This window comes from Bufo gargarizans, chromosome 8 (assembly GCF_014858855.1).
Source record: "Bufo gargarizans isolate SCDJY-AF-19 chromosome 8, ASM1485885v1, whole genome shotgun sequence".
Lineage (NCBI taxonomy): Eukaryota > Metazoa > Chordata > Amphibia > Anura > Bufonidae > Bufo > Bufo gargarizans.
Window position 1 is genome coordinate 180,634,334 of NC_058087.1, and position 26,069 is coordinate 180,660,402.

Genomic DNA, 26,069 nt, shown 5'->3' on the forward strand with positions numbered 1-26,069 from the left:
TCCAAATATCCACTTATAGGAGTTGTCCAAACCCAGGGCCCCAGAGGATTAGTGTCAGCAGCTCAAGGAAACGTGGCTGAGTCTGTTTAGTAGGGATGCATGTACTAAATAAAACTGCAATAAATTATCAGAAAGAATAGGGAATATATGACAATGCACTGGCTGATTAGAGAAATTGTTTACACAGTTTCTGTATTTTTGTTGTCTGCATTAAGAGATGGAGACCACATAGGCCTTCTGTCTTCTATTTCTATACTGTATTTGGCAACAAATGTGTATGAGATTATTATTGTTTAAAAAAAAAAAAGTACAATACAAAAATGGTCAGTATCACTGCCCCCAATAATGATTGTTAAAAAAAAAAAAAAAAAAAAACAACAACAAAAAACAATTTGTTCCACCCCCCCCCCCATATTTTTCTATAAGTTGTTTTTACAAACATATTTGTTCTGTTTATTATTCCCAAAGTATGTTTTTGCAAAACAAACAAAAAACAACTCGGCACATGTGAACTTTGAAAATATAGGACTACTGTAGGCTACCAGTGTGGATCCATAGGAACATGCTGTGTATTAAACAGGAATAAAACCATTTAAAATGTATTGGTACAATGTAATACGGAAGTGTGAAGAGCTCTAGGCCCACATTTGCATTAAAGAGATCCGACAGGCTGTTCCGGCGGGGAATAGCCTGCCGGATCTCTCTCTGCATTCCGCCATTGCTGGAAGCAAACACATCGCTGTCCAGCCCCATTCGCTGTAATGGGGACCAGCTGTGATCCGGCCGGAACCTGCCAAATATGCAGAGAAGCGGCTAGACAAATACCTTTGCATGCAGCGGTTTTCATCTGGCTGCTTCTCGGCATGTTTGCCAGGTTGCGGATTTTGGTTAGCATCCAGCAGTGCAGGATGCAGAAACAGCGCAAATGTGAAACGAGCCTAAACCTTTTCGGAACGAATCTGTGGTCTTGTCTGGATTGTGCTGGGAGAAGCCATGGCCTCCCATAATGACATCCCACGGCAGGCACATGTCCTACTAACGCAGACGTGATTCGGCCGGTTCCTACCTCACAGAAAAAGTGTGGATTTTTATTGTATCTTTAGTGGGTCAGTGCGTTAGTAATTATTTTTGTATTTCTTTCCTCTAGCTTTTCTCATCCTCCTGGGAGAGATTTCACAGCTTTGGGGCGAGCGTCCTCTCTCTGTTCGCTGTGGCTCGTGGCACTATTACTCTAAAAGCCCCTTTCCCGTATTCCTCCTATGTTCACCATCTTTACTTCGCAAGCTACCTGGTGCTGGAAGTATGGATCCTGATGCGATTCTTTGGGGCCATGTTGATCAACAGTTACCGACAGGTGCGGCTGGATTTGTTCCGACCGGCATACGAGCTGCAGGACTATGAGATGGTGGAGCTCTTTCTTAGAAGGCTTAGGATCTGGATGGGTGTCAGCAAAGTGAAAGAGGTAAATCGATATTGCGTTAGCCCGTCCATACGATAGAGATGCTGATTGATCTGCTGAAAAATTAAAAATTTACAAAAATTTGTGTATTGCAGTTCCGTCACAAGGTGCGTTTTGAAGGGATGGAGCCACTTCCTTCACGTTCCTCCAGTGATTCCAAGTCTCTTCGAGGTTCCACCCCTAGTGCGGCTTCTGATACATCCTCTTCCTCCTCCTTCTCCACAATCTCCAGTCAGCTAGATACATTCAGCGCTGTGAGCACCAGGGAGAGAGCAGAAGTCGATGCCAACATCCAAAGATTGCTCCCTGTGCTGGAGACTCTTCTGGCACAGTTTGATCTGGTCAACCACGCTACAGAAGAAGTGTATCAAATAGAGCGCAGCCTTCAAGATGTACAAATGAGAGTAGCCAAGAAGAGGAGAAGGCAGCATGGGAGCACTCCGACTCAGAGGTCACCAAGTCATTCCCAAGAAACTCAAGTGCCCCAGCAGAACGCTTCATTAAGTGGAAGAAGGTTGAAGAATTCTCTGCCTTCTTCTCAGTCTTCCAGTATTTCTCAGGTATTAAAAGAGAGCACTTCAGCAGGCAAAATGATCACTATGGACAAGGTGGTGGCAGAAGAACCAGCACTCGTCCCCATGCAGTTAACTCAGAACAAACGGAGGAAGTCAATGCGGGCACACAACAGAGTCCACCCCAGTGTCAGTTAGCGGACTTCATCCATGTGGTGGCACACAATCATCTACATGGGTATCAGATCCAGGAGCTTCTTAGAGCCCATGAGAAGTATTTCTGAATACAGTTCAGGATCTTGCTCTTCTAAACTAACTGAAGATCTTTGCAACACATTGCAAGCTCCTCATGTTGGCCTGTGAACACTTGGCATCCCTCTTTGACAGCGTTTCCCAAGATACGTCAACAAGCACAGGTCCCTTTCTTGGTTCTCAAAGCCCTGGAGGCTTTTGGAGTTCTCTCTACAGGCCCTGGTGGCTTGAAAGCTTTACTTTTGGGAGCCCTGGTGGCTCTAGATGATGCTTTTCAATGAGCCCTGGAGGCTTATACTTTGGTTGGAAGACAGCTGGCTGTCCCACAACCCATCCTGTTGACGATCACTATGACTTATAATTGGGAATCCCAAAGCTACAAGGAGCTGCTTAAAAAAAGAAGCCTTAAGAAGGCGTTTGGAAATGCTTCTTGCAGGATTATCGATGGTGCTTTTAAAAAGAGACCAGAGTGTTTTGAAGGACTAGCTGGTCAGTCCTCAGTCATTGCAGGTCTCTATGTTTTAATCAGGGTGCTGCAAGAGCGTCTTATTCCCTTTAGCACTGTACAGAAATAATACCCTGCGTATTTTACCAGGAGAAAAGGGAACAGAATTCCACTTGGCTGCAAGGAACCAACATCATCTTGGAGCATGACGTAAGATGGATCCTCACTATGCACTTACAGAGAAGTTAATCTTCTTTTTGGGAGATTGCAGTAGATTTCTTAAGGTACTTGTTATGCAGAAAGATTCTGATCTCATACTACCACTTGTCTTAACCCCCACCATTGAGTTTACAGAACACAACCTGCAGGAGATGTAGTCTGAAAGTCTCCTGTTCGAAGGCATTCCGCGGTTTCCTAACAATTTGGCATTTTGCAGAAGTATCTGTATGGCGTCTCTTCCACGGTGGAATTTACTTCATAAGATAGATGATGCTTCGTGCCTACAAGTAGACATACCGGAACATCTTGGTGGCATACCAAAAAAAAAAAAATTCACTTCCAGCTTTTCAAAATTAACTTTTTGCTATTCCTTGTCCACTTGTATCTGTGGTCTTGAGAAGGCAAAGAGTTGATACGAAGGCCAGAGCTCCCTTGTACCATTTATGGTGTATTAGGGTCAGTGATGTAGACCATTTGTGGTTTCTGGTCATGAAGGAGACTGTAGTGGAGCACCACATCTGCTATAATCTCCTGTGCTCCTGCCATTGTCGGTCTAGACGTCCCCCTCGTGACTGAATGTATTTCTCATAGCAGTGTTTGTGTGTTCTTTACAGCGGTTTGCATGGAGCGCCACGCACTTTAACGAATGCATTTTTTTTTCTTTAATTTTTATTTTAACATATAAACCAGGCCAGAAACATTCAATGCAAACAGAACAAGTATTTTTGTGAGGTACTCAACTGAACCTCCCACCTCCAAGACCACGTCTTTAGCTTGTAAAGGCGGTGCTCAGGTCTGTAAACCGATCCAGCAAAGGAATGGAGCCCAACAGGACTGAATTCAGACCCTAGGGCTGTGATGGCTAACCTCCTGCACCCCAGGTGTGGTGAAGCTAAGACTCCCAGCATGCTCCATTCATTTCTATGGAGTTCTGAGAACAGGCTTGCAAGTGTACATCTTGGGAGTAGTAGTTTTACCACAGCTGGAAGGCCAGAGGTTAGCCATCACAACCCTTGGGAATGTATGTGTCTCCAGTAGACAACCTCTGTAGGCCACATCCATCTAGAAGCTACATGGTAGATACCTCACCAAAGCACTTCTATGGAGAAACCCGGCCATGGCGACTTTTATTGTGCTTCACCAATGGAAAGTTCAGTGATGGGTCAGAGTTCTCCGGGTTATTGAAGGTGATCACTAGGGATGAGCGAATAGACTTCGGATGGAACATCTAAAGTCGATTCGCATAAAACTTTGTTCTAATACTGTACGAAGCAGGAGCTCCCTACAGTATTAGAATGTATTGGCTCAGATGAGCCGAAGTTATTGCTTCACAAAGTCTCACTAGACTTCGTGAAGCAATAACTTGGGCTCATCGGAGCCAATACATTCTAATACCGTACGGAGCTCCTGCTCCGTACAGTATTAGAACAAAGTTTTATGCGAATCGACTTTAGATGTTTCAGCCGAAGTCGATTCGCTCATCCCTAGTGATAACGCCTTTATTAGTGCAGCCCCACCTATGCAAACTAATAAACCAATAGTATCTTCTATGTTTTGTACTCCAGTCACAGCACAAGCTGCAGTCAAAATTCTGCCGATTCATCCATGGAATCTGTCAACACCAGGCTAACAGCCACACCCCTTCAGAATACGATATGGAAAAAGCTACATTCCCAGTGTATCTCCTGTATTATAGCCAGTTATGTACAGACACTAAAACAGCAGCTCAAAAAACAAACAGAATTCTAAATGCAGCTCTAGATGGGATTGGAGTATAAGAAGTGACTAGCACCTGGATGAAGAGAGTATTTCAGACAGACAAAGTTCCCCCTGTAGGCAGAGACGGTCCGGTCTCCGCTCACATTTCAGCCTTTGTAAACCGGTGACGCTCAGTTGCAGGTTGGAATATGTATATTTTTGTAATATTTGCTATATTTTCATAGCGTTGTAACCAAAATGAAGCCATTTCTGTAGATAGAGGGACAGAGCACGGTTATCACTAGAGGTATTTAAGTTATGAATGTTGTGCTCTTGTATATAGTTATAGCTATTTTATACGAGTAGAATATTACATATTGTCTTAAAAGGCGCAGGCTGGAGCTGATTGATTAGCAGGGCGGCCTGCTCGTGTCTCTTGAACACTTCGGATTATACCGGTCACGACCCATCCCCCTACACATGGAGAAGCGATAAAGGGAGCAGTATATTCCACTTAAAAATAAAATAGTAAAACAGCATTTTTTTTCTTAAGGTGGTATTCACATTTTTTATTTTTTTTTTATGAAATTTCTGCAACTGACCATTGATTTGAATGGGACAGGAGCAAAAATCTCTGCAGCACGTGAATACATTAATATTTTTTTTCGGTTCAAATTTTTTTTTTTTTTTTTTTTTTTTTAAGGTCTTCATTGTTGCTTTGCAAATTATTTGCCTGCGACGGGTAATCAGTATTATTGCATATAATAAAAAGTAGAAAAAAAAAAAAAAATAAAGGAAAAAAAAAACCCCAAAAACTAAAAAGGCCATTTTGCAAGTGGTCAGAAAACGCAAACATCTGATTGGTTGGCATCGCTATGTACAATATTTGGGGGTAAATCAGAGGATTTAAGAGACACTCGGAGGCTGAAGTCTGAATATATAATGCAAAAAAAATAAAAATCCACATATCTAAGCCGCTTATTTAATATATTTGATACGATTTTATATTAATATAATTATTATTTCATTTAGTTTCATCATATAAGTTTGTGCCCCCTTCATTGTACCAGTATATTCACCGAACAGGACTCATGTAATTGTAGGGATGGCTGGACCAGAGTACATTACATATAGGGACCAGAGCGCCGCGTATATTCCTCGCTTCCGTTCAGTTATGTGGGGCGGACATTGGGTTTTAATTTCCATATAAAAACCTCTCAGTATTTCTGTAGATTATAAACTTATTTAGGAAATGATGAACAGAATGGCTGTGCTTCCATCTAGGACTGCAAATTTATGTATCAGGTGGTGTTTAAAAGGGGGCTCATCCCTATGGATATAATCATTGGGACCCCAATGATCATGAGACTGGGGGTAATGTACCCTGCAGGGGCCCCTGAATTGAACAGAACGACAGGTGGGGAATGCGCTCTGCTGCTCCTTTTATCTCTATGAGCCGAGCGCTGCCATCTCCGGCAGTCTCCTAGAGATGAATGGAGTGGAATTGCGCATGCCCCACCTGCCACTCTTTACTTTTTCACTACCCCTTTGACACAGTCACATTTGAGTCTTTATCTTCCCCCGATTCTACAGAAGAGGTGTCAGAGCATCAGCAGCTGCCACATGTAAAGAATCCCCCCCCCCCCCCCTCTTACACACAGGCGCCCATGTATTACAGCTTGTGCACCAGATCACACGACTGTTCTGTTCATCTTTTCTATGGGTTAAAAAAAAATATAATAATAATAAGCTAAAAAGTTAGTATTGTACAATGGTCCTCACCGGAGAAGTGGAATTTAGAGGGTTAGGAAAACATGGCTGCTTTCTTCCAGAAACAGCACCACACCTGTCCGTGGGTTGTTTCTGGTATTGCAGCTCAGATCCATTAAAGCAGGCATCCTCAAACTGCGGCCCTCCAGCTGTTGTAAAACTACAACTCCCACAATGCCCGGCTGTAGGTCGATACCTGTAGGCTGTCCGGGCATGCTGGAAGTTGTAGTTTTGCAACAGCTGGAGGGCCGCAGTTTGAGGATGCCTGCGTTAAAGCAATTGGGGCTGCGCTGCAAGGCCGCACACCACCTGGGACTGTTTCCGGAAGAGAGCGGCCATGTTTTTCTAATCCTGGGCAAGATGTTCAGTGTCTGTATGACAGGCAGACCAGTGCTGGGAACCTACAATGAAAAAAACATTTAGGGGCCATTCACAAGACCATATTTTCGGTCTGTATCCGATCCGTATTTTTTGTGGATCACACGCGGACCGGTTCATTTCAGTGTGTGTTGTCTGCATCCGTATGTCCGTTTCGTGGCCCCCAAAAAATGAGAGAACATGTTCTATTCTAGGCGATGGGGCCTGTGAAAAGTGCAGGACGTTTACGAACCGCATCTGTATTCTGTGGACCACAAAACGGATACTGTCATGTGAGCAGCACCTTACACCGGAGATTAGTAGAAGCCCAGATACCTCTGTTGGGACACCTAGTGCCAAATCTTCTAATGCTTGGAGAAAAACCTACATGGTCTCCAGTCTGTGGCGAACCTTCAGCTCTCAGTAAGCCCTGATGAGCAGCTTGCTGGGAGTTGTAGTTTCACCACAGCCCTACATACTACATTGTGGAGCCTCTGCATCATCCCTACCAGGAATGGAAACTTATTACGTTTACATCTACGGTTTTCTTATGTTATTTGAATTTGCAGGTAATAAAATGTCTGTTTATGACAAACGCCATCAAGCCGGTGGCCGCATAGAGCTGTTCTATGTAAGACATTGCACTTACCCCTACCCCACCCCCCCTCCTGCCGGCAGCGAGCCCGAGCGGAGCCTGTATGCTTTTGCCTTTAATTGTATGGTCAGAGTTAATTGTAAAAGATTATTTATTGTCTGAGGAACAAGATTTCTTCTAGGACTGGTTTTCGTGACTCATTACGGTGCAGTGGAGGCAGCCATATTGGTATTACAGCCCATAGGAGTGAGGGACAGCGATGGGCTGAATCGTGGCCGACTCCATTGCCATCGCCTCGGCGAAATCTTGTTATCACAGGCGGCATCTTCACTATTGCCTTATGTTTGTAATGCGCTACAATGCAACTTGTCGGACAAAGTCAGAAAATAAAATGGCTGCAAAACGACGCTGTGTCCTGGTGTTCTGTGTGCGATAGATCTATATATATTCCATCAGACCTCAGATCAGACTCTCCATCTCCACCAGCCTCAGCCCACCCCTCCAGACTCACTGGACAAACTTCTCTCGCTTACTCCGGACGGCGCTGCCACTCACTCTCTGTAACCTGACGTCACAAAGCATCAGGTCATAGTGTGCGCCTACGTGCATTACGTCCCGATGCTGTACGCAGTCAGGACAGAGTGAACAGCAGGGCCCAGACCAGGGAGCGGCGAGTACAGCCGGCGCAGCGCTTCCCTCATTGCTCCCCGTGGCTCCTGCTTACATAATGGGAGCGGTCATTAGCATTTGGACTATAGGGAGGGTTCACATCATGTTTTATGCCCCCGCTTGACAGATAGAAAAAAAAAAAAAAAAAAAAAAACTACAAAAACGCAGCATACCATGTTCTTGTATCCTCCACAGTCCGGTTAAAAAAAATAAATGGATGGCATCCTTTTAACCTATACATTTTGTACACGTTAAACGTGATGTGAACCCAGCCTGAGACGCACTGACACTTTTCCCTCAGTTTTGGGGGTCAAAAAAGTGCGTCTTATAGTCCCAAAAATATGATCTATAGATACACACACGTAATTATTTGCCCCATCAAAAAAAAGAACATTCTTCCAATTTTTTATTTTTTTTTAAAGTTTAATTTGTAATTGTGCAGAAAAAACAAACAAAAAGCCTTCAAGGCGATAACGCTCACCCCATGTGCCCAACTTACTGACCCAGTTCCTGTGACCCGTTGCCGGGGGGACTCTGGTACTGCTCACATTGCAAGGGGTGAAGTCTTATAATAAATTAAGATTTTTCCAATACTGCAAATAATTTAAATTAGAGTCTCTTAAAATGTCCGATTCTTATCTTTGCTACATGAGGCCCCAGAGCAGAAGGTTTGTGTTCACTGGAGTAGTCTGTCCTCACAGCAGGGACCCACCCTGCCCCTGTGTCCGTCAGGCCCACAGGACGTACCATTCACTTTGTCCAGCCTCTCCCAGAATGTCAGGTTTTAGGCAAATTCCGTGAAGTCATCCACTGCGGATATGAGCCTAGTCCGCTGTCCGGTTTCAAATGAGCCGCTGGCAGATGGCGGGTTCTGCGGGGGAGGTTTGTTGGAGAGGCTGCTGATGGGGTAAGGCATGTTTGCGCTCATTTCTAACAGCTCATCATGGATCTGTAAGAAAAGAAAAGATACAGAAATAGGGGCACAAAACCACCAGATACGTGGACCTTTCTGATCGAGACCCTACTGCTGTGGGAATTCGCAGTTGCGATAGCAGCCAACAGGATGATATTTTCTGCGGTGGAGATTTTACATCTGCAGCATGTCCGTTTATGTTGCAGATTTTACCCCCTGCAGCTGTGAAATTCCAGAAGATTCATGGCAGACCCATCACGTGGCTGTACCCCCAGAGTTCAATAATAAAATTCTAGCTGCCTGTAGTCACCACTAGGGGGAATCTAGAAGCTTCCTAAAGTTGAATAATTGTGTATGCAGTGAGGCCCCCTAGTGGTGACTGCAGGCAGCCAGAATTGTATTATTTTAAGAGGACCTTTCATGTTTTTTTAATAATTGAGATAAATACCTTTACTTGAGCTCTTGCAGCCACCCTGCCCGATTTTTTTAAATATCGCTCCTATGCCCCGCTGTGCCCCCCTGCAGTTTTCATGCTCAGTATGCTAATACTGAGCATCGGTACAGTGAGGAGGAGACCCCAGGGTTTCTCAATGGGCGTCTCCTTCTCCCCGGCTGTGCCGCGATCTAATCACAGCGGAGAGAGAGTCACTGCCAGGGAGGAAGAAAAAATTAAATAAAAAAATAAAAAATGCTCACCTCCTCCCTGTCTGTGACGCTCTCCGCTGTGATTAGATCGCGGCACAGCGAGGGAGAAAGACACCTATTGAGAAACCCTGGTGTCTCCACCTCCCTGTACCAATGCTCAGCAGTATTAGCATACTGAGTGCGAAAACTGAAGGGCACAGCGGGGCGTAGGAGTGATATTTAAAAAAAAAAAAAAAAAAAAAAAAAAAAAAAAAAAAAAAAAAAAATCAGGCAGGCTTGCAGCATCTGCGGGAGATACCCCGCAAGTAAAACGTACTTATCTCCATTAATAAAAAAACATGAAAGGTCCTCTTTAAGTCTATGGCTGGGTGAATGGAGATTTGCTAAAAAAAAAAAAAAAAAAAAGCTATGACCCCTCTGTTAATATATTAAGAAAAAAGCTGAACAAAATTTGAAGTAAAAATTCAACACGGAGGATATTCCCCTGTGGATATGCTGGGACCCGCACCTATATCGAGAAGGGAGGCACTGCGCAGCCACCCTCCATTCATTTTCTATGGGGTTGCCGAAAATAGCCGAGCACTGGTTCGGTTATTTCCATCAGGGCCCCTAGAAGTGAATGGGAGCGGTGGCCGGTCATTCACGATGCGCTCCCACTCATTCCTATGGAGAAAGCGATTGGTGGCGGCCGGACCGGAGTCTTCCAGCCACCACTTTGCGGGGCTCTGTTCCCAATATAGGTGCAGGACCTATCAGACAATGGGGGCATATCCTAGCGCTATGCCACCACTGTCCGAGATGAGACAACCCCTTTAAAAGGGGGAAGGACATGATGTTAAGTGCTGGAAATCCATTGAAGACAACAGATCTCTACACTGACCAGTGCGAGCGAGATCCCAGTTCACTTACCTTTGGTCTCATTTTCTTAATGTGTCTCAGTCTGGCAATCCACTTCGAAGGGTAAATGTCTGTGGGGTTGGATCTACTGTGATGAACTTGTGAAGCCATCTAAAAGCAAAAAAATTAAAATAAATGAAGTCATCTCACACAACAGCTGCTAAGGACACACGACCTACACAATCAGGAAGAAAGAGCTCAGCCTCACGTTTGAGTGCAGCGCCATCTGGCGGGCTAGGAACGGCAAGTTCTTATCGGACACTATTTTAGCGACCGATATATCAACCAGTCCTTCCATATCTACAAAAGAGGGAAAAAAAAAAAAAAATACATAAAAGATGAATATCTTATGCTGATTGAACGAACCTCTCAGGCAGGGTGTACTGCAGGCACAAATGGCGAGTAGGGATAAGCGAACTTCTATTTTCAAGTTTGGATTTATTAATCAAGGTTATATATGACGTTACCTTTCCGACACTGTAACGTCACCAAGTTGCTCTCGCAGTCCAGGGGCTGAATGTTCACGTCCACAAAGTTGAACTGACCCTACAGAATTAGAAAAACATGGGTGCATTCTTCCAAAAAATAGTGCCCCACTTGTCCACGGATTGTGTGTGGTATTGCAGCTCAACTCCATTCATTTTAATGGAGCGGACCTGCAATACCACACGCAACCTACAGACAGGTGTGGCGCAGTTGCTGCACATTTTTTTTTCCTAATTCAAAAGGAAGAGCAGCCAGAGAAGGAAGTGAGCGTACCTTAAGAGTGCCCAGCTTATAAAACTCTCCTGAGTCGTTATACACTATGTTCACAAAGTTGTTTCCCACGTGTCTCTTCTTGTTGCAGCGGTAGGGGTCTATCTCCTTGTTTGGCATCAATGTAGTGATCTGGAATATGACTGAAGAATGGGAGAAGGTTACAGGGGTTGTCACATCACTTTATACAATGATCGGCTGATTGCTGCCGCCTCCGAGACGATCTGTAAGTTGTGGCTGACTACACATTTTGTATGCAGCGGCCACTGCAGGTAAAATGTGGTACTACATGCTGACAATTACAATATGTGGCTTCTTATGTAACAGGTCAGCATGCGGAGTCAGCCAGAGCAGAGCTGGCAAATAAAAAGAGGCATCACTTTGTGACATCCATATATCACATGGAAGGCACAATGGCTACAGTTTCTATAAAATGTATTCGTAATAACGAGGCAATTCATTCTCAAAGATGCGGCATGCTCTTTTTAACATGGGAGGCTATGGATGCCAGTGTATGTTCCTACAGTGGCACCAGTCAGAAATCCAGGAGGCAGACCCCTTACCTTGCATGATGTCATCGTGCCAGCAGTAGGTGAACTGTCCATCGTCTCCACATCCGTCCAGTCCTCCCAGAAATATCTTGTCGGGCTGAGTGTCCTTCAACTCAATCAACTTTCCCAGCCCGGTCAGGAACTGCGTATACCGGTAGGATCCATGCTCGTTGGATAGGATTGCCCGCTCATTGCCAACCTTTATGGAAGAAGATATGGACTCACTTCAGGAGGAGGTTCAACCATTTGCCTCTCCCCCCTCAAGGACATGGGTGCCATCCCAAAATAAGTCCATCAAGGATTGCAGGTGACCACGAGTCCATGCGTATGAGAAAGAGGTGGACGCTTACCTGACCTTCTCCAACATACAGGACCCCTATCTTGTGGGTGTCGTAGCACGGGATCTGGTCAAGGAGTTTCATAGTTCTTTCAAATGTCTAGAAGGTGAAGGCACCAGGATGAGGCTTCACACTGAGAAGACGGGTAAGTCAGCGAACACATAAATGAGCCCCATGGGGATTACCTGAGTATTGGGGACCAGGATGGGCTTGTTGGACTCATCCCCGAAGAAAGGAGAGTGGTAGAGCTGTAGAAATACAAAGCTGGAGGCAAAAATACAGACATCTTCATGAAATACACACACCTTATAGTTTTACAAGAAGATGGATGGGGCTGTGACAACCTCATTCTTTCTATCTCTGCCACCAGTGATGGGAACACAGTCAACCTCATCCCTCAATAAAAAAATTTAATATTATATCTATCATTACTCGCCTATCCCCAGTACTCTCCACTTCCTGGTCCCAGCTCGACACACAGGAAATGGCTGGAAATTCCCACTCGGCCAATCACTTGTGGAGGCAGTCATCCGCTTCAGTCTGCGATTGGTTGAGTGTGAATTTCCAGCATTTTTCTGCGTGGCGAGCTGGGACCAGGAAGTGGAGAGCACTGGGAACTGGAGCAGTGCTGGGGATAGGCGAGTAATAATATATATTTTTTTTAACCCATTCTAACCCATAAAAACTAGGATTTTTGTACTTACCGTAAAATCTGTTTCTCTTTCGTTCATTGGGGGACATAGGCATTGACCATGGTTATAGCTGTTGCCGCTAGAAGGCAGACACTAAGCACACAAAGTGTAAGTTTCTCCCTTCAGCTATATCCCTTCCTGCAGGGACCAAGCTAAATCAGTTTAGTGCAAAAGCAGTAGGAGAAGCCAGACATAAGAAAATCACATTATGTGCAAACCCAGAACCACACTGGCCCGAAAAGGCCCATAAACAAAAAAACTGGGTAAGAGCGGTGTCCCCCAATGAACGGAAGAGAAACAGATTTTACGGCGAGTACAAAATTCTAGTTTTCCCATCTGTTTTATAGTTTTCCCATCTGTCTCATTGGAGGACACAGGCATTGACCATGGGACGTTCCATAGCAGTCCCTGAGGGTGGGCTTAACTTCAACCCCCCTGCCAATCATATAACCGCTGTTTGCAAAACTCTACACCTCAAAGAAGCTTAGAAAAAGTATGCAAAGACAACCAAGTTGCTGCCTTGCACACCTGAAGGGTCGAAGCCCCGTTATGCACCTCCCAAGAGTGTCCCAATACCCGAGCCGAATGAGCAGTCACCTGGAAGGGCGGGGGCCCAGTCCTTAATGCGGTACTCTTCCACAATAGCCAAACAAATCCATCTGGAAATGGAAGTCTTTGACGCCGCCAGCCCTTGTCTCGGCCCCCTCTAGAATCACGAACAGGGAATCCGTCCGCCTGAAAGTAAAGTTTGTGATGAGATTTGAACTCACAGGTTCTGCATCATAGCCCAGAACCTTAACCACTACACTTACATAGCTGCATGCACCTATATGGAGCGAGTGTTCGAGGATGAGGAGACTGGTCCGGACAAAATGAAGGATGAATAATCTCATTTAGATGAAATGCTGACACCACCTTCGGCAAGAAGGACTGCAGAGGGCGGATCAGGAAGGGCGACCGACATGACAGAGCCGCGAGTTTTGCAACCAAAAAAGCCACCTATAAGACAGGAAGCGCAGCGACACCTGCAAAGGCTCAAACGAAGAAGATTGGAGAGCGTTGAGCACTAGATTAAGATCCCAAGGATCCAATGGAGGACGGAAGGGGGGCACAGCATGCACAACCCCCTGCAGAAAAGTCCGAACCTCCGAAAGTGAAGCTAAATTTCGCTGTAAAAGAATGTAGAGCCCCGACACTTGCCCTTTGAGAGCTGAGAGCCACCCCAAGTCCATGCCCGACTGCAGGAAAGCCAAAAGTTGCGGCAAAGAAAAACGAACAGGAGACAGCTGTCTACGCTCGCACCAACTAAAGTAGGACTTCCAAGTCCGGTGGTAGATTCTGGAAGACGACGGCTTCCTGGTACAAATCATAGTCTGGACCACTGCATCCGAAAAACCCTGAGTCTTCAGTACAGCAGCTTCAACAGCCATGCCGTTAAATGTAGCAACCCTAAATTCGGGTGGAAGATCGGCCCCTGCGACAGCAAGTCCTCCAGTAGAGGAAGACGCCAAGGTTCGTCGGTGAGAAATGTGACTAGGGATGGGTGCCACACCCTGCGCGGCCAATCTGGGGCCACGAGAATGACGGGCAGTCCCTCGGACCTGATCTTCCTGAGAAGCCACGGAATGAGCGGAAGAGGCGGGAACACCTAAGGAAACGTGAACTGACTCCACGGGATAACCAGTGCATCGCATGCCGGGGCCCTGGGGTCCCTGGACCGTGCTAAGAAGTCCTCGACCTTGTTGTTGAAGCGTGAGGCCATGAGAGCCACATCGGGCTGACCCCACCTCTCACAGATGTCCCGAAAGACCTGTGGGTGTAGAGCCCACTCGCCGGGATTGAGACGCTCCCGGCTGAGAAAGTCAGTGATGCAGTTGTCTACGCCTGGAATGTGAACTGCCGATAGCGCCGGAACCAGTTTCTCCGCCCAGCTGAAAATCAGCACTGTCTCCTCCATGACTGTCGGGCCCCGGGTGCCACCCTGGTGATTGCTGTATGCCACCGCCGTGGAGTTGTCCGACTGCACCCGCACTGGACAACCCCGGAGATGGCCGGCCCAGTGTTGCAGAGAGACGAATCGCCCTGAACTCCAGAACATTGATTGGAAGGGAGCGCTCCTAACACCATCCAATGGAGAAGGAGAAACTAACGCCCCAATGTCACCATCGGAGAGGCCATCCACCATCTGAGGGCCCTGCGCACTGGGGCAAGGAGATGCATCGGCCAATCCAAGGAGTCTAGGGAGCGACCCCAGCTGGACAGAATGGCTCGCTGAAGCGCTCTGGTATGGAACTGCTTCGAAGGCAGAAACCATGTGCGCCAGAGCCCACATGCAGTGACGAATGGGAACCGGAGCTGGCCGCAACAATGAGCGAATCTGAAGATAGAGAGCGAGAACACCTTGGCCTGACAAGTGTCCAGTACCATGCCCAGAAAAGTCAATGGCTACGATGAATAAAGACAAGGCTTCTGTCTGTTCACGATCCATCCGAAGCCCTCCAGGGTGTCCAGGACTATGCTCAGGCTGTCTGCCGTCCCTTGGAACGACGGACCCTTCACCAGGATGTCATCTAAGTAAGGGATCGCCACGATCCTCCTGGCATGGAGCAGGGCCATGAATGCCGCCAGAACCTTCGTAAAGACCCTGGGAGCCGTGTCCAGGATGAACGGAAGGGCTACAAATTCGTAGTGAAATGGACCCACTGCAAACTGGAGAAACCTCTCCTACAGACACTAAGCTAAAACTGATTAGCTTGGTCCCTGCAGGAAGGGATATAGCTGAAGAGGGAGGAGCTTAGTGTCCGCCTCCTAGCAGCAACAGCTATACCCATGGTCAGTGCCTGTGGCCCCCAATGAGACGGATGAGAGAAGGGCAGGACAGTTCTCCTGACATGTGCCTTTCAATAAATACTTGCATTCGCCATGAAAAATAAAAAAATAGCAGTATCTTTTCTTAGGACAGTCTTATATTGTACCTCTATTATTACTCCTGGAAAATAATGAACTGACAATGTTACCATACTTCTAACACTAATCACTGCAGACGGTAACACACTGAAAAGGGGAATGGCAATACCCAGTTGCCAACATATTCATATGAAACAGCACAGTGCAGATGCTCCAGAATAATTATATTATAGAGAATGCAGGTATTTACTAACACAGACATGTCAGGATCGCTGGCCGCTCCCGTTTAAGAAAGCGTGTACGGTACCTTGGGTCTATTCCTGGCACCTTCTCTGCTTTGGTGGCCTTGGTGCTGTTCTTAAAAGCATCAATGTTAATTCTTCTGCCTCGTCTGGAAGGTTCGGAGTCGGAGATGGTGTGGCCCCTGGGTCGGTACCCACTTGGGGACTGTGGAGCCTGTTGTGGCAGTCCTGGTTCCAGCCTTGAACCTGCCTCGGGTTTTGGGGTTGCTGCTGCAGAAACCTCCTCCTCTGGTTTGCTGGGTACAGGCTCCGTGCTTGCACTGTGCAGCAGAGGTTTCGTTTCTAGCACAGGGGTTTGAATGGGGTCTTTACTGTCGGGCTCCTTGGGAATCTCCTGCAAAGTCTGAAGCTCAGGGGATGAACTCGACTTGCTTAGTGTTTGCGAAGGTTGGAAAGGAAGTTCACGTGAAGAACCTTCTATAGGAATCCCACCGAGCTCCAACTCTTCTGTGTGCTGGGATGTAGATTCTTCCTGACTGGAGGTGGAGGACGACTACATAGAAAACATACATTAATATCCTGGATATTGGATTATATCCATCCTGCACAGGCACATTCATATTCCAGTCCATAGGGGGCAGTATTATAGTAGTTATATTTTTGCCAATAGGTGGCAGTATTAAACTAAATATTTTACTTTCTATAGGGGGCAGTATTACGGCCATTATTACTCATTTAGGAAAGATATTCCTTCAGGCCAATGGCTGAGCTTAAAAAAGGACAACCAGCCAGAACTGGGCTCATAGCTGTCATCACTCCCCTTCCCCAATCCTCTCACCCTGCTGATTCCATCAGTCTTCTTGTCTGTCTTGGCTTCACTGGTGGTGTCATCGTTAATCACAGCTTCAAAGTCATCCAGCTCTTGGGAACCACGTGGGGACGTTACATCTCCTTCAACGTCCAGTTGGGAACCTTCCTCAGGCACCACTGAGGATTCTAGGAGGAGGTAAAAGCAGATTTAACAGCACAGGGTATTGGATTAGCAGTGAGTCTTGACAATATGTACAGATTTACTGATTAATGTGGAAGTATCCCCCCCCTTCTATATCCACTGACTAGTGACTGGGACGGAAATACCGCCAAACATAAGAAAAGCATCTCTGTTCTACTAGGGATACAAGACACAAAAGCTTGATGGGCTACAAAAGCAAACTGACTGAAATCTGAGTGAATCCTATTCTCTAGCATGACCTCCTCACCCACCATAGTCATGGACCAAGATGGTCCTCAGTGAAGCAAAAGATGACTTCTAGGCTTGGTCCTTTATCCATCTATATATGCATACATGTTAACAGCCCAAGATGGGGTAGTGGTGTGCAGCCCGTGGCTCTCTAGCCACCATAGGGTAGTGGTGTGCAGCCCGTGGCTCTCTAGCCACCATAGGGTAGTGGTGTGCAGCCCGTGGCTCTCTAGCCACCATAGGGTAGTGGTGTGCAGCCCGTGGCTCTCTAGCCACCATAGGGTAGTGGTGTGCAGCCCGTGGCTCTCTAGCCACCATAGGGTAGTGGTGTGCAGCCCGTGGCTCTCTAGCCACCATAGGGTAGTGGTGTGCAGCCCGTGGCTCTCTAGCCACCATAGGGTAGTGGTGTGCAGCCCGTGGCTCTCTAGCCACCATAGGGTAGTGGTGTGCAGCCCGTGGCTCTCTAGCCACCATAGGGTAGTGGTGTGCAGCCCGTGGCTCTCTAGCCACCATAGGGTAGTGGTGTGCAGCCCGTGGCTCTCTAGCCACCATAGGGTAGTGGTGTGCAGCCCGTGGCTCTCTAGCCACCATAGGGTAGTGGTGTGCAGCCCGTGGCTCTCTAGCCACCATAGGGTAGTGGTGTGCAGCCCGTGGCTCTCTAGCCACCATAGGGTAGTGGTGTGCAGCCCGTGGCTCTCTAGCCACCATAGGGTAGTGGTGTGCAGCCCGTGGCTCTCTAGCCACCATAGGGTAGTGGTGTGCAGCCCGTGGCTCTCTAGCCACCATAGGGTAGTGGTGTGCAGCCCGTGGCTCTCTAGCCACTATAGGATAGTGACCTGCAGCCCGTGGCTCTCTAGCCACTATAGGATAGTGACCTGCATCCCGTGGCTCTCTAGCTACTATAGGATAGTGACCTGCATCCCGTGGGCTCTCTAGCTACTATAGGATAGTGCCCCTGCAGCCCGTGGCTCTCTAGCTACTGCAAAACTAAAACTTCAGTCCTATAAAAGTGAATGGAGCAAGGACAAAAACTTGCACAGCGTGCTTCGCTCAGAGAAGGTACTTAGGGAACAGTCATTTTTTGGGATCACTGGTGGTCCCAGTGGTCAGGCTGCCAGCGATCCAACATTTATGACCTATCCTGTGGATAGGCGATATAAACTTTGTGGGATAACCCCTCTAACGTATCCCACTCCCTTTAAAGGGGTTGCATCACCTTACGCCAAGATACGCCACCAATGGCAGCTAGGCGTGGGTCCCACCTCTGGGACCTGCACCTCTCTCTAGAATGGGACCCCCAAAATAAAGGAGAGGGCACCACTTATGTGCAGCGTGCTCTCTATTTACTTCTATAAGAGTTCTGCAAATAGCCAAGTGAGCGCACTTGGTTATTTTCGGAAGTTCCATAGAAATTAATGGGGAGAGCACTGCGCAAGCGCGGCCACCGCTCTATTCCCTTTTATGGGACTACTGGAAATAGCCGAGCCAGCGCGCAGCTATTTTTGGAACTCCCATAGAAATTTATGGAGTGTGGCAACGCATGTGCGGTGCACTCTCCTTTACTTTGGGGGCTCCGTTATAGAGACAGGTGTGGGTCCCAGAGGTGGGACCCACATCTAGCTGCCATTTGAGGCATATCCTAGACTAGAGTCTGAGGCGTGACAACCCCTTTAATGAACAGTCAACAACTAATGCAAAGTGAAATAAATGGGTATAAAAGGAACAAAAAACCCTCCTTAAAAACCAATCCTATACATTTTACAGGCAGAGACCGTCGGCGTTTCCTCCTGGAGCGGCAGTCTGATACTTCCACATTACACAATCCCTTCATCCATCATCTTACACATCAGACAATTTACATTTATGACACGGCAATGCACAGCTTACAAAAGTGGATTATCAACCCAAATTCTGGATCTCTCATCTCATCATTTCTCCATTTACCTAAAAACTTAAAGTGAATTTTTACCTACAAAACGCCATGATTTTATAAAAATTCTATACAGATCCAAAATTCTGAGCGGTTTAATTTAATATATAATGATTGGGGGGCAAAAGTCTATTTTTCTGATACAAAGCTCTGAATCCCCCGCACAGAGAAAAGTAAATCATAAAATTCTGCCTGCAATCACCAGTAGAGGGCGCTCACAGTACACAGTCGATACATTGAGCCCAATAACACTGTATGCAGTAATCGCCCCCTAGTGGTGACCGTAAGCAGTCAGTATTTATCTCTATACGTGAAATTTGAAGTACTGTACTCTGAATGAATTCAAATGGCACACAATTTTGGACCTAAAACAAGATGGTTACATGTGGACAGCGCTTTAAGCCATGATATTTAGTCATGAGGTCACCATCAGGTTCCGCAGAGGAGCCTTTGTGGGGATTGATTGATGTCCGTGATCACGCCACCTACAATGCTGCCATTTTACGTGAAGAAAGAGATCAGGGTGGCGGCGAGTCAACATGCAGACTCAGGAGGGGTCTAAAAAGCTTTAGCGTTCCCCAAATCCTACCTAGAGCGCCATACGGTTGGCCAGGCCAGCCAGACGATGTGCAGAACAAGCAGCCCATGCCACCAATGTCTTTGCTGATCCTTATCCCCCCCCTCCCTATTAGCATTAAGCACACAGGAAACACATGAATCTGGTCAATATCTGGTTAATATGCAGGCACACGGCAAATGGGTCAGAGACAGTTCTGCAGCGTCCTTTCAGCTGTGTACATATATACCTGCCCAGGATATGCTCCTAAGCAGCTTCCCTTGACCACTGGACTGGGATGCGAGAGAGACAGAAGCCACTGCAATGGGAGAGGAAAAGCAGATTGCAAGGTGTTGCCATGATGGAACCATACGGCTGGAGTGCGGAGTCTCAAAGGGATTGTCCATCGCTGCTTACTTCCAGAAAAAGCGCCACTCCTAAACACAGGTTGTGTCCGGTAGTGCAGCTCAACCTCCTCATAGTAAAAAGGAGCCGAGTTGTAATACAACACACAACCTGTGGATAGAGGCGCCACTTTTTTTTTTTTTAAAGAAAGTAGCCCTGGACAATCCATTTTAACCAGTTCAAGACCGGCTTTTTTTGCCTAGACCCCAATTACATTTTTTTTTCAAAAGCGAGAACCTTTTTTCCTCTCCATTATTCCAATACATCTTACGTCCTTATTTATTTATTTTTTGGCAATATATGGAGCTTTATTTTTAGGTCTATTAGTAATTTTTTTTGTTAATCCCGAGAAAATGTTTTTGGCATTTTTTCTATATATATATTTTTTTTTTAATGCCACAAAGTGCATCTAAACTACGTTTATAGATGGTGTCCCTTTTCAGTTATGGCATATATGGTTTACGGTCGCTTTTGGCGCGGCTAGTCGTGGCATTACATCCCCCATAAGGTTTGCATTCAGGTGATGACCACATCGCTTATGATGCAACTCTCTACGATCAAAACCTAAAGCTCTTAAGTCGTTGACTGGGAATGAAAAAAATATAAAAATAATAAGAATAATATCAGCCCTATTTCCAAAAACTGCGCCACTCCGCCCATCGGCCGTGCCTGGTATTGCAGCTCAGCCACATTCAAGCAAATCCTTCAATACCTGGCATGGCCCACGAACAAGAGCGAGACTGGTCAAGGGTCCATTCACACATCCGCAAGTGTTTTGCGGTCTGCAAAACATGGACACCGGCCATATGCGTTCCGCACCATGTGGACAGCACACGTCCGGTCATGTGATAAAAATACCTATTGTTGTCCGTGGCAGCGGACAAGAATAGGACATGCACTACATTTATGCGGGGCCGCAAAATGGAACTACGGATGCGGACATTGAAATGAATGGGTCGGCACCATTGCGAAACGGATGTGTGAATGGACCCCAAGGAAATAAAACAGAGTCCGTTTTGTACCGACAACTCATTTATCCCTTTTCCCTCGAGGAAAAGTGTCAGAATAATTAAAGACACACCGCAGTTTGGGAATTCTGCACGATTCATTTTTTGCAGACCAAATAAAGGCTGTGAAGAAAGTCTACATCCTAAAGGTTGAGGAGGAAGCCATGTGGTAAGCTAGAAACACAGCCAATGGGATTACAAAAGGCCAGTGGGGCCCTTCTTGACCCAATTAGAAGTACAGGGCATGGCTCCTAGTAAATGGTCACAGAGGACTAGCCAGGACGGCAGGGAAAGAGGCATCATATCCAGGATGGAAGAGAGGAGCTTCCCGTGCCCACCTACCTGTGTTGGACCTTTGGAGGAGTGTGGGTTTGCTTGCAGGAGAGCTCAGGGTGGAGGTGGGCATGGAGAGGGACTTGTAGAGCGCAGTCTCCCGATGCTCTTTGAACCTCTCGGCTGCCATTAGGGCGTTAGACAGTTCTTGGAGGGGCATATTGTTAATGTCTGAAGAGAAGGGACTGAGGGGGTTCTCCAAACTCATAAGCCAGCTGGTATTACCTGGGAAAATGCAAGGAGGACAATGGTGAAGGCTCACAAGTAGCATTAATGGATCATACCTGCACATCCATTTCAGTCTTGTCTGTATAGGACACATATACAGCACAGTGGGGGGAGGGCTTCTGCTGCAGCCAGTTGCCTTACGGGGATTGCAAGAAGGGAAAATGCCTGAATATTTTAAACATTTCTCATAGTTTTCATTGCAATATGAATCAAAAGAGGGGGCAATTCCTCGGATTGTGCTTTTTTTTACATTTTTGTTCCTCTAACACTGAAGACTATAGGCTGCACAAACTTTCGAAAGAAGACAATAAGAACTCAGATGACCACGCGCCCCGATTAATGCAGCCTCAGGTGTTGTGTCTGCAGGTTTTTTGCTTGGCACCTCACATTGCTTCATTACCTGTCGGCCTACGCACGAGTATCTCTGCCCAGCCCTGAGTCAGCACTGGAACAAAATCAGCCAGTGTAGCCTTCTCCTTCTTCACCTGGACCCTACGGGGAGTCTTGTCCACTCTGCTTCCAGGAGCTCCCCCAGGTGAAGACAGAGAGACGGCTTCAGATCCAGCTCGTAGTCCATGACCACCTAAAAAAAATAATAATAATAATATTGCCAGTGTAAACTACAGAATCTAACCAAAAGGGGAGGATAAGACCAAATGGGTAAGATGCAACACTTCTGCATTACAATACAGATCTTCCTAGAGGCACCCATACACATAGGAGTAAAGTCGGCCATTTTTGGTGGAACCAGCTCTCTTGTCCATATGGGGGGGCTGGGGGTGCTGACTGTCCCCAGACAGATGATGCTGGGAAAGGAAGGGTCTGACGTGCTAAACGGCAAAGCACAGCGCCCTAGCTCTGGCACGAGATAAGCCACTAAAAGGCGTCTGGCAGCAGCTTACTCCCCTCCCTAAAAAGAAAACACATGCAAGCTAGGTCGGGCAGGGCATGCATGTGTTTAAAGGGAGTCGGGAAGAATACCTCTTGGGTAAGCAATTGTTTAACTGACAACTACTGAAATTATATGGGCACCTTTAGGGCGATTGTTGAGTTTAAGCAGGTAGCAAACGCTTAAAATGCTACGAAAGTATAAAAGACAAAATACAAAAACAGGAAATACCGACGGCAGGTTACACACGGATTAAAATGCAGGAGATTGGTCTAAATCTCTAAGGGGTGAATGATCTTCGTCAGTAGGGGTTAAATATCACTACAGCAATTAGTGTATAAACGAAACAGCAACTGTGACAATTAACGCAACTCCATCACCGGCCTTTGGCAAGTGCTACACGGCGACGACCGTCACGGCCAGTATTGCCGAGTAGCGGTGATCCCATAGAAATGAATGGAATCGCCACGGCAGTCACAAGTCGTCCAACGTGGCTGGATTTCTTGCGACTGCTGCAGCGATCCGATTCATTACTATGGGATCACTGCCGCGACCAGTATCGCCCTAGCCTTATATCAAAAGGATATTAACAAGCCATACAGAACGTGTGCTGCTTAAAATTACTAACACAGCCCACTCCTCCAACAATGACAGTCAATTTGCTTTCATTACAGCAGTGACCTCCGACTCTCCAGCTATTGCTAAACTACAACTCCCAGCATGCCCCGACTGCCTATGGCATCCAGACCATCCTGAGAAATGCAATTTTTCAATACACCACCACTGAAAAAGGAACATCAAACAATTTTCCCTAATCTGTGGCTCTCCAGTCGTTGCAAAACTAAAAAACTCTCATCATACCTGGACAGCCGCCGGCTATAAGAGCATGATGCGAGTTTTAGTTTTGCAACAGCAGTTTTCTGATGCAGTGGGAAATGTCCACTGCGGCCAAAGTTTGCAGCAGATATCATTGCAGGAGGTGGGACGCCCGCAGCGGTACTAATGGCAGAGCAGACTATTGCCGGGAACAGACACTAGCAGGAATATGCAGGTTAGATGGAAGCCACAGGATTAACTGCAGAGACATGACAGCCGACGGTGGAAATCTGTCCCATGTTTCCTGGTGCTCTCAGCTCTCAGAAGATGACCTGCACCTTCTCACATCCCCCGAAATGAAAATCATAGAAGGGAGAGGAGGCCTCCCCCAGTGAAGTGAGCTCACCAGACATGGAGCGGACTCTGTGACGCGGCGTTTGCATACCCTGCTTTCTCGCCTGCTGCTCCATCTTAGGAGCTTCTTTGAATTCAGGTTGCATTGACGAGCTACAAGACAGAAAACAGAAAGATGATGTTTCTCCAAGAATACCCAAATAGGATAGGGAAACCCTACAACTCTCACACTATACTGTGAGGAGCATACTGGATTTGTAACCAGTTCATTACCCGACATCTGCATCTCCCTCCTTCGGGACATCCCCAGTATCCAAGCCAAGGAGGGACCGTGTCCCCCTCCCTACACTTGTTGTCACAGTCACCAATTTGTTTCCGACCAGCCATGTCTTGGTTCTGCCTCCATCCAGGAGGAACTCACCAACTGGAGACCTGCAACAGAGATGTAAAATTACAGCTGGATCGCCACGTGGGTTTCGACTTTGAACCCAGTAGGTGGAACCTGCCGTAGGTTTCATTTGTTAGGTTCTTTGATCATCTAAAAAGTGTAACGAGAACCTTCTTAATCACTACCTGTGGACTTACCTCTTGGGAACCGCAGTGAAGTTGGAGAACACGTATCTGGCCATCATGTCTAGACAGATCTCCGTTAGCTCCAGGTGAAGATTTTTCAAGCTGTCATCGGCCTGGGCCATGGAGCTTTCGTCGGCCGAGCTCAGGCTCGAGCTGGTCACAGAGGTCTGCATCCGGCTGTACAAAGCAATGACACGTTAGATGGCAGAATCTCCTCGGAGCAGGTCTGTAGGAGCATGACTTTACCCTGCCAAGATGGCCTATTGAAAACCTTATCCTTAAAAAGGCAGCTCCCGTTTTAATCAAGTTGAGTAACTACAAATACTTAGCGTTACTTATCATGCACTGATCTGGAGTTACAGTAAGTCTTCTTCTCCATCCAAAACTCTATTCAAAGGCGCCAACCACATGGAATTAGTCAAGCTCTGCGATTCCATTGTGAGTAATTTCTATCCTAACCTACAGTACCTTGAGGACAGACACTGAACCAGCAGGGGCTGCAGGGAGTCGACTTTAAAAGGTGTTAAGGTGGCCGTACACCTCAACTGCTCATTTGGCTGAGAGCTACTCCCCCCTACATGTGCTCTCAGTAGGCTGTTGGGCTATGGTTTACCTCAGGCTTTGAAATCCAACGTGCCTGAACCTTTTCCCAGACATCTATCATCGGGGGAGGAGAGTCAAGGAAACCCCCCCATAGACATCATATGGTCAGCCGGTCCCACTGAAACAGGCGGTTCAGCCTGCAGTCCTGTTTTATGTATGGCCACCTTAATGCTCAAGATCAGTAGGAGGTAAGTAAAGCAAGGTATTCTACAGTAACTCTGCATGGTAACTGTATACCTCACTGGATTATATTCTTTCCAGTTACTAACGAATCTGTATATGGCCCTGGGAGGCGGACAGCACGTTATCGCCAGGTTCAGCCAATCCAATCCAATGGGTCAAGCTTAAGGCAACTAGGAGGATAATACCAGAATAACCCAAGTCATGATCCACAGACCTGTCTTAATGTGGATAATATGACCCCATCATGCACCGATTAGATAACAACTTAGACTACAATGACCCCCGTCCCCAAGAGAAGAGTGCAGCAGGACCACCACCACCAGAACTCGGCAAACGGCATGCATTAAATAGGAAATGGTGTAGGACACCACGGGCAGGTCTACAGATGATAGTATTCTGTGATGGGCCGAGGTTGCACTCTTGTCTTATCCAAATGTGTTAAGTTCTCCTTGTCGCAATAGTTTCAGTACATAAAACGTGCATTGGGTGTGTTAGGGCTCCAGAATGGGCACTAGTCTCTAGGTTTGCCATGCAAGTCTTCCTGGCATGCATTCAATCTCCCAGTGTAAGGGCAGCGTCACCCGGACCCCTATACCTGTATGCGGCCCGCTCCGACACACTGATGCTGCGGGATCGAAAGGCATTGGAAAGGTCTCGCATCTCCTTCACCGGGGAGGAGTCACTCATGCCCGGCTTGGTTTGTTTAGATAGCTTCAAGCTACCCAAAGTACCCAGCAGGACGGGGAGGAAAGACAATGGGGCAATGATGCCCACCGCCCAGCCCATATTTCACACGTGGGGGGGAGAAAGTATTCAGTACCCAACCACACAAAGGATGAACCAGTGTAAAGATGTGACGAGTGGGTACATCGGAAGGCCCATGGGGGGTTACACCATAGAAAGGGAGAAACAGAAAACAAACAGAACAAAATAAATGCGACAAATGAGAAGGCGAAAAGCAAAATAAAAATAAAAAATAAACTGAAAAACAGCAAGGTTATCATAGGGGTCCATTGTGGCTGACGTAGAGGGGCG

General features: G+C 46.8%; 2 protein-coding genes across 8 annotated transcripts in view; one reads left to right on the forward strand and one right to left on the reverse strand.

Moving 5' to 3' along the window:
- The window catches only part of PKD1 (polycystin 1, transient receptor potential channel interacting), a 92,575-nt gene extending 89,966 nt beyond the window's left edge, over positions 1-2,609 (forward strand). For both annotated transcript variants that reach the window (XM_044304842.1, XM_044304843.1), the window contains exons 44-45: positions 1,148-1,462; positions 1,555-2,609. In XM_044304842.1, the coding sequence (XP_044160777.1) occupies positions 1,148-1,462; positions 1,555-2,169 (930 nt within the window). In that variant the 3' untranslated portion in view covers positions 2,170-2,609. The remainder of the gene's footprint in view (positions 1-1,147; positions 1,463-1,554) is intronic.
- A 5,769-nt stretch (positions 2,610-8,378) lies between these two features.
- TSC2 (TSC complex subunit 2) overlaps positions 8,379-26,069 on the reverse strand; it is a 43,888-nt gene continuing 26,197 nt past the window's right edge. For 2 of the 6 annotated variants that reach the window (XM_044304215.1, XM_044304214.1), the window contains 16 exons: positions 24,261-24,425; positions 23,949-24,107; positions 23,728-23,828; positions 22,017-22,199; positions 21,398-21,613; positions 19,894-19,962; positions 16,756-16,913; positions 15,983-16,470; positions 12,262-12,340; positions 12,089-12,175; positions 11,751-11,937; positions 11,191-11,330; positions 10,899-10,977; positions 10,640-10,731; positions 10,444-10,542; positions 8,379-8,925 (listed from right to left, as the gene is read on the reverse strand). In XM_044304215.1, coding sequence (XP_044160150.1) covers positions 8,761-8,925; positions 10,444-10,542; positions 10,640-10,731; positions 10,899-10,977; positions 11,191-11,330; positions 11,751-11,937; positions 12,089-12,175; positions 12,262-12,340; positions 15,983-16,470; positions 16,756-16,913; positions 19,894-19,962; positions 21,398-21,613; positions 22,017-22,199; positions 23,728-23,828; positions 23,949-24,107; positions 24,261-24,425 — 2,467 coding nt within the window. In that variant the 3' untranslated portion in view covers positions 8,379-8,760. Of the gene's footprint in view, positions 8,926-10,443; positions 10,543-10,639; positions 10,732-10,898; positions 10,978-11,190; positions 11,331-11,750; positions 11,938-12,088; positions 12,176-12,261; positions 12,341-15,982; positions 16,471-16,755; positions 16,914-19,893; positions 19,963-21,397; positions 21,614-22,016; positions 22,200-23,727; positions 23,829-23,948; positions 24,108-24,260; positions 24,426-25,629; positions 25,753-26,069 lie in introns of all 6 variants that reach the window. The other 4 variants (XM_044304212.1, XM_044304211.1, XM_044304213.1 and 1 more) reach the window with 4 other exon arrangements.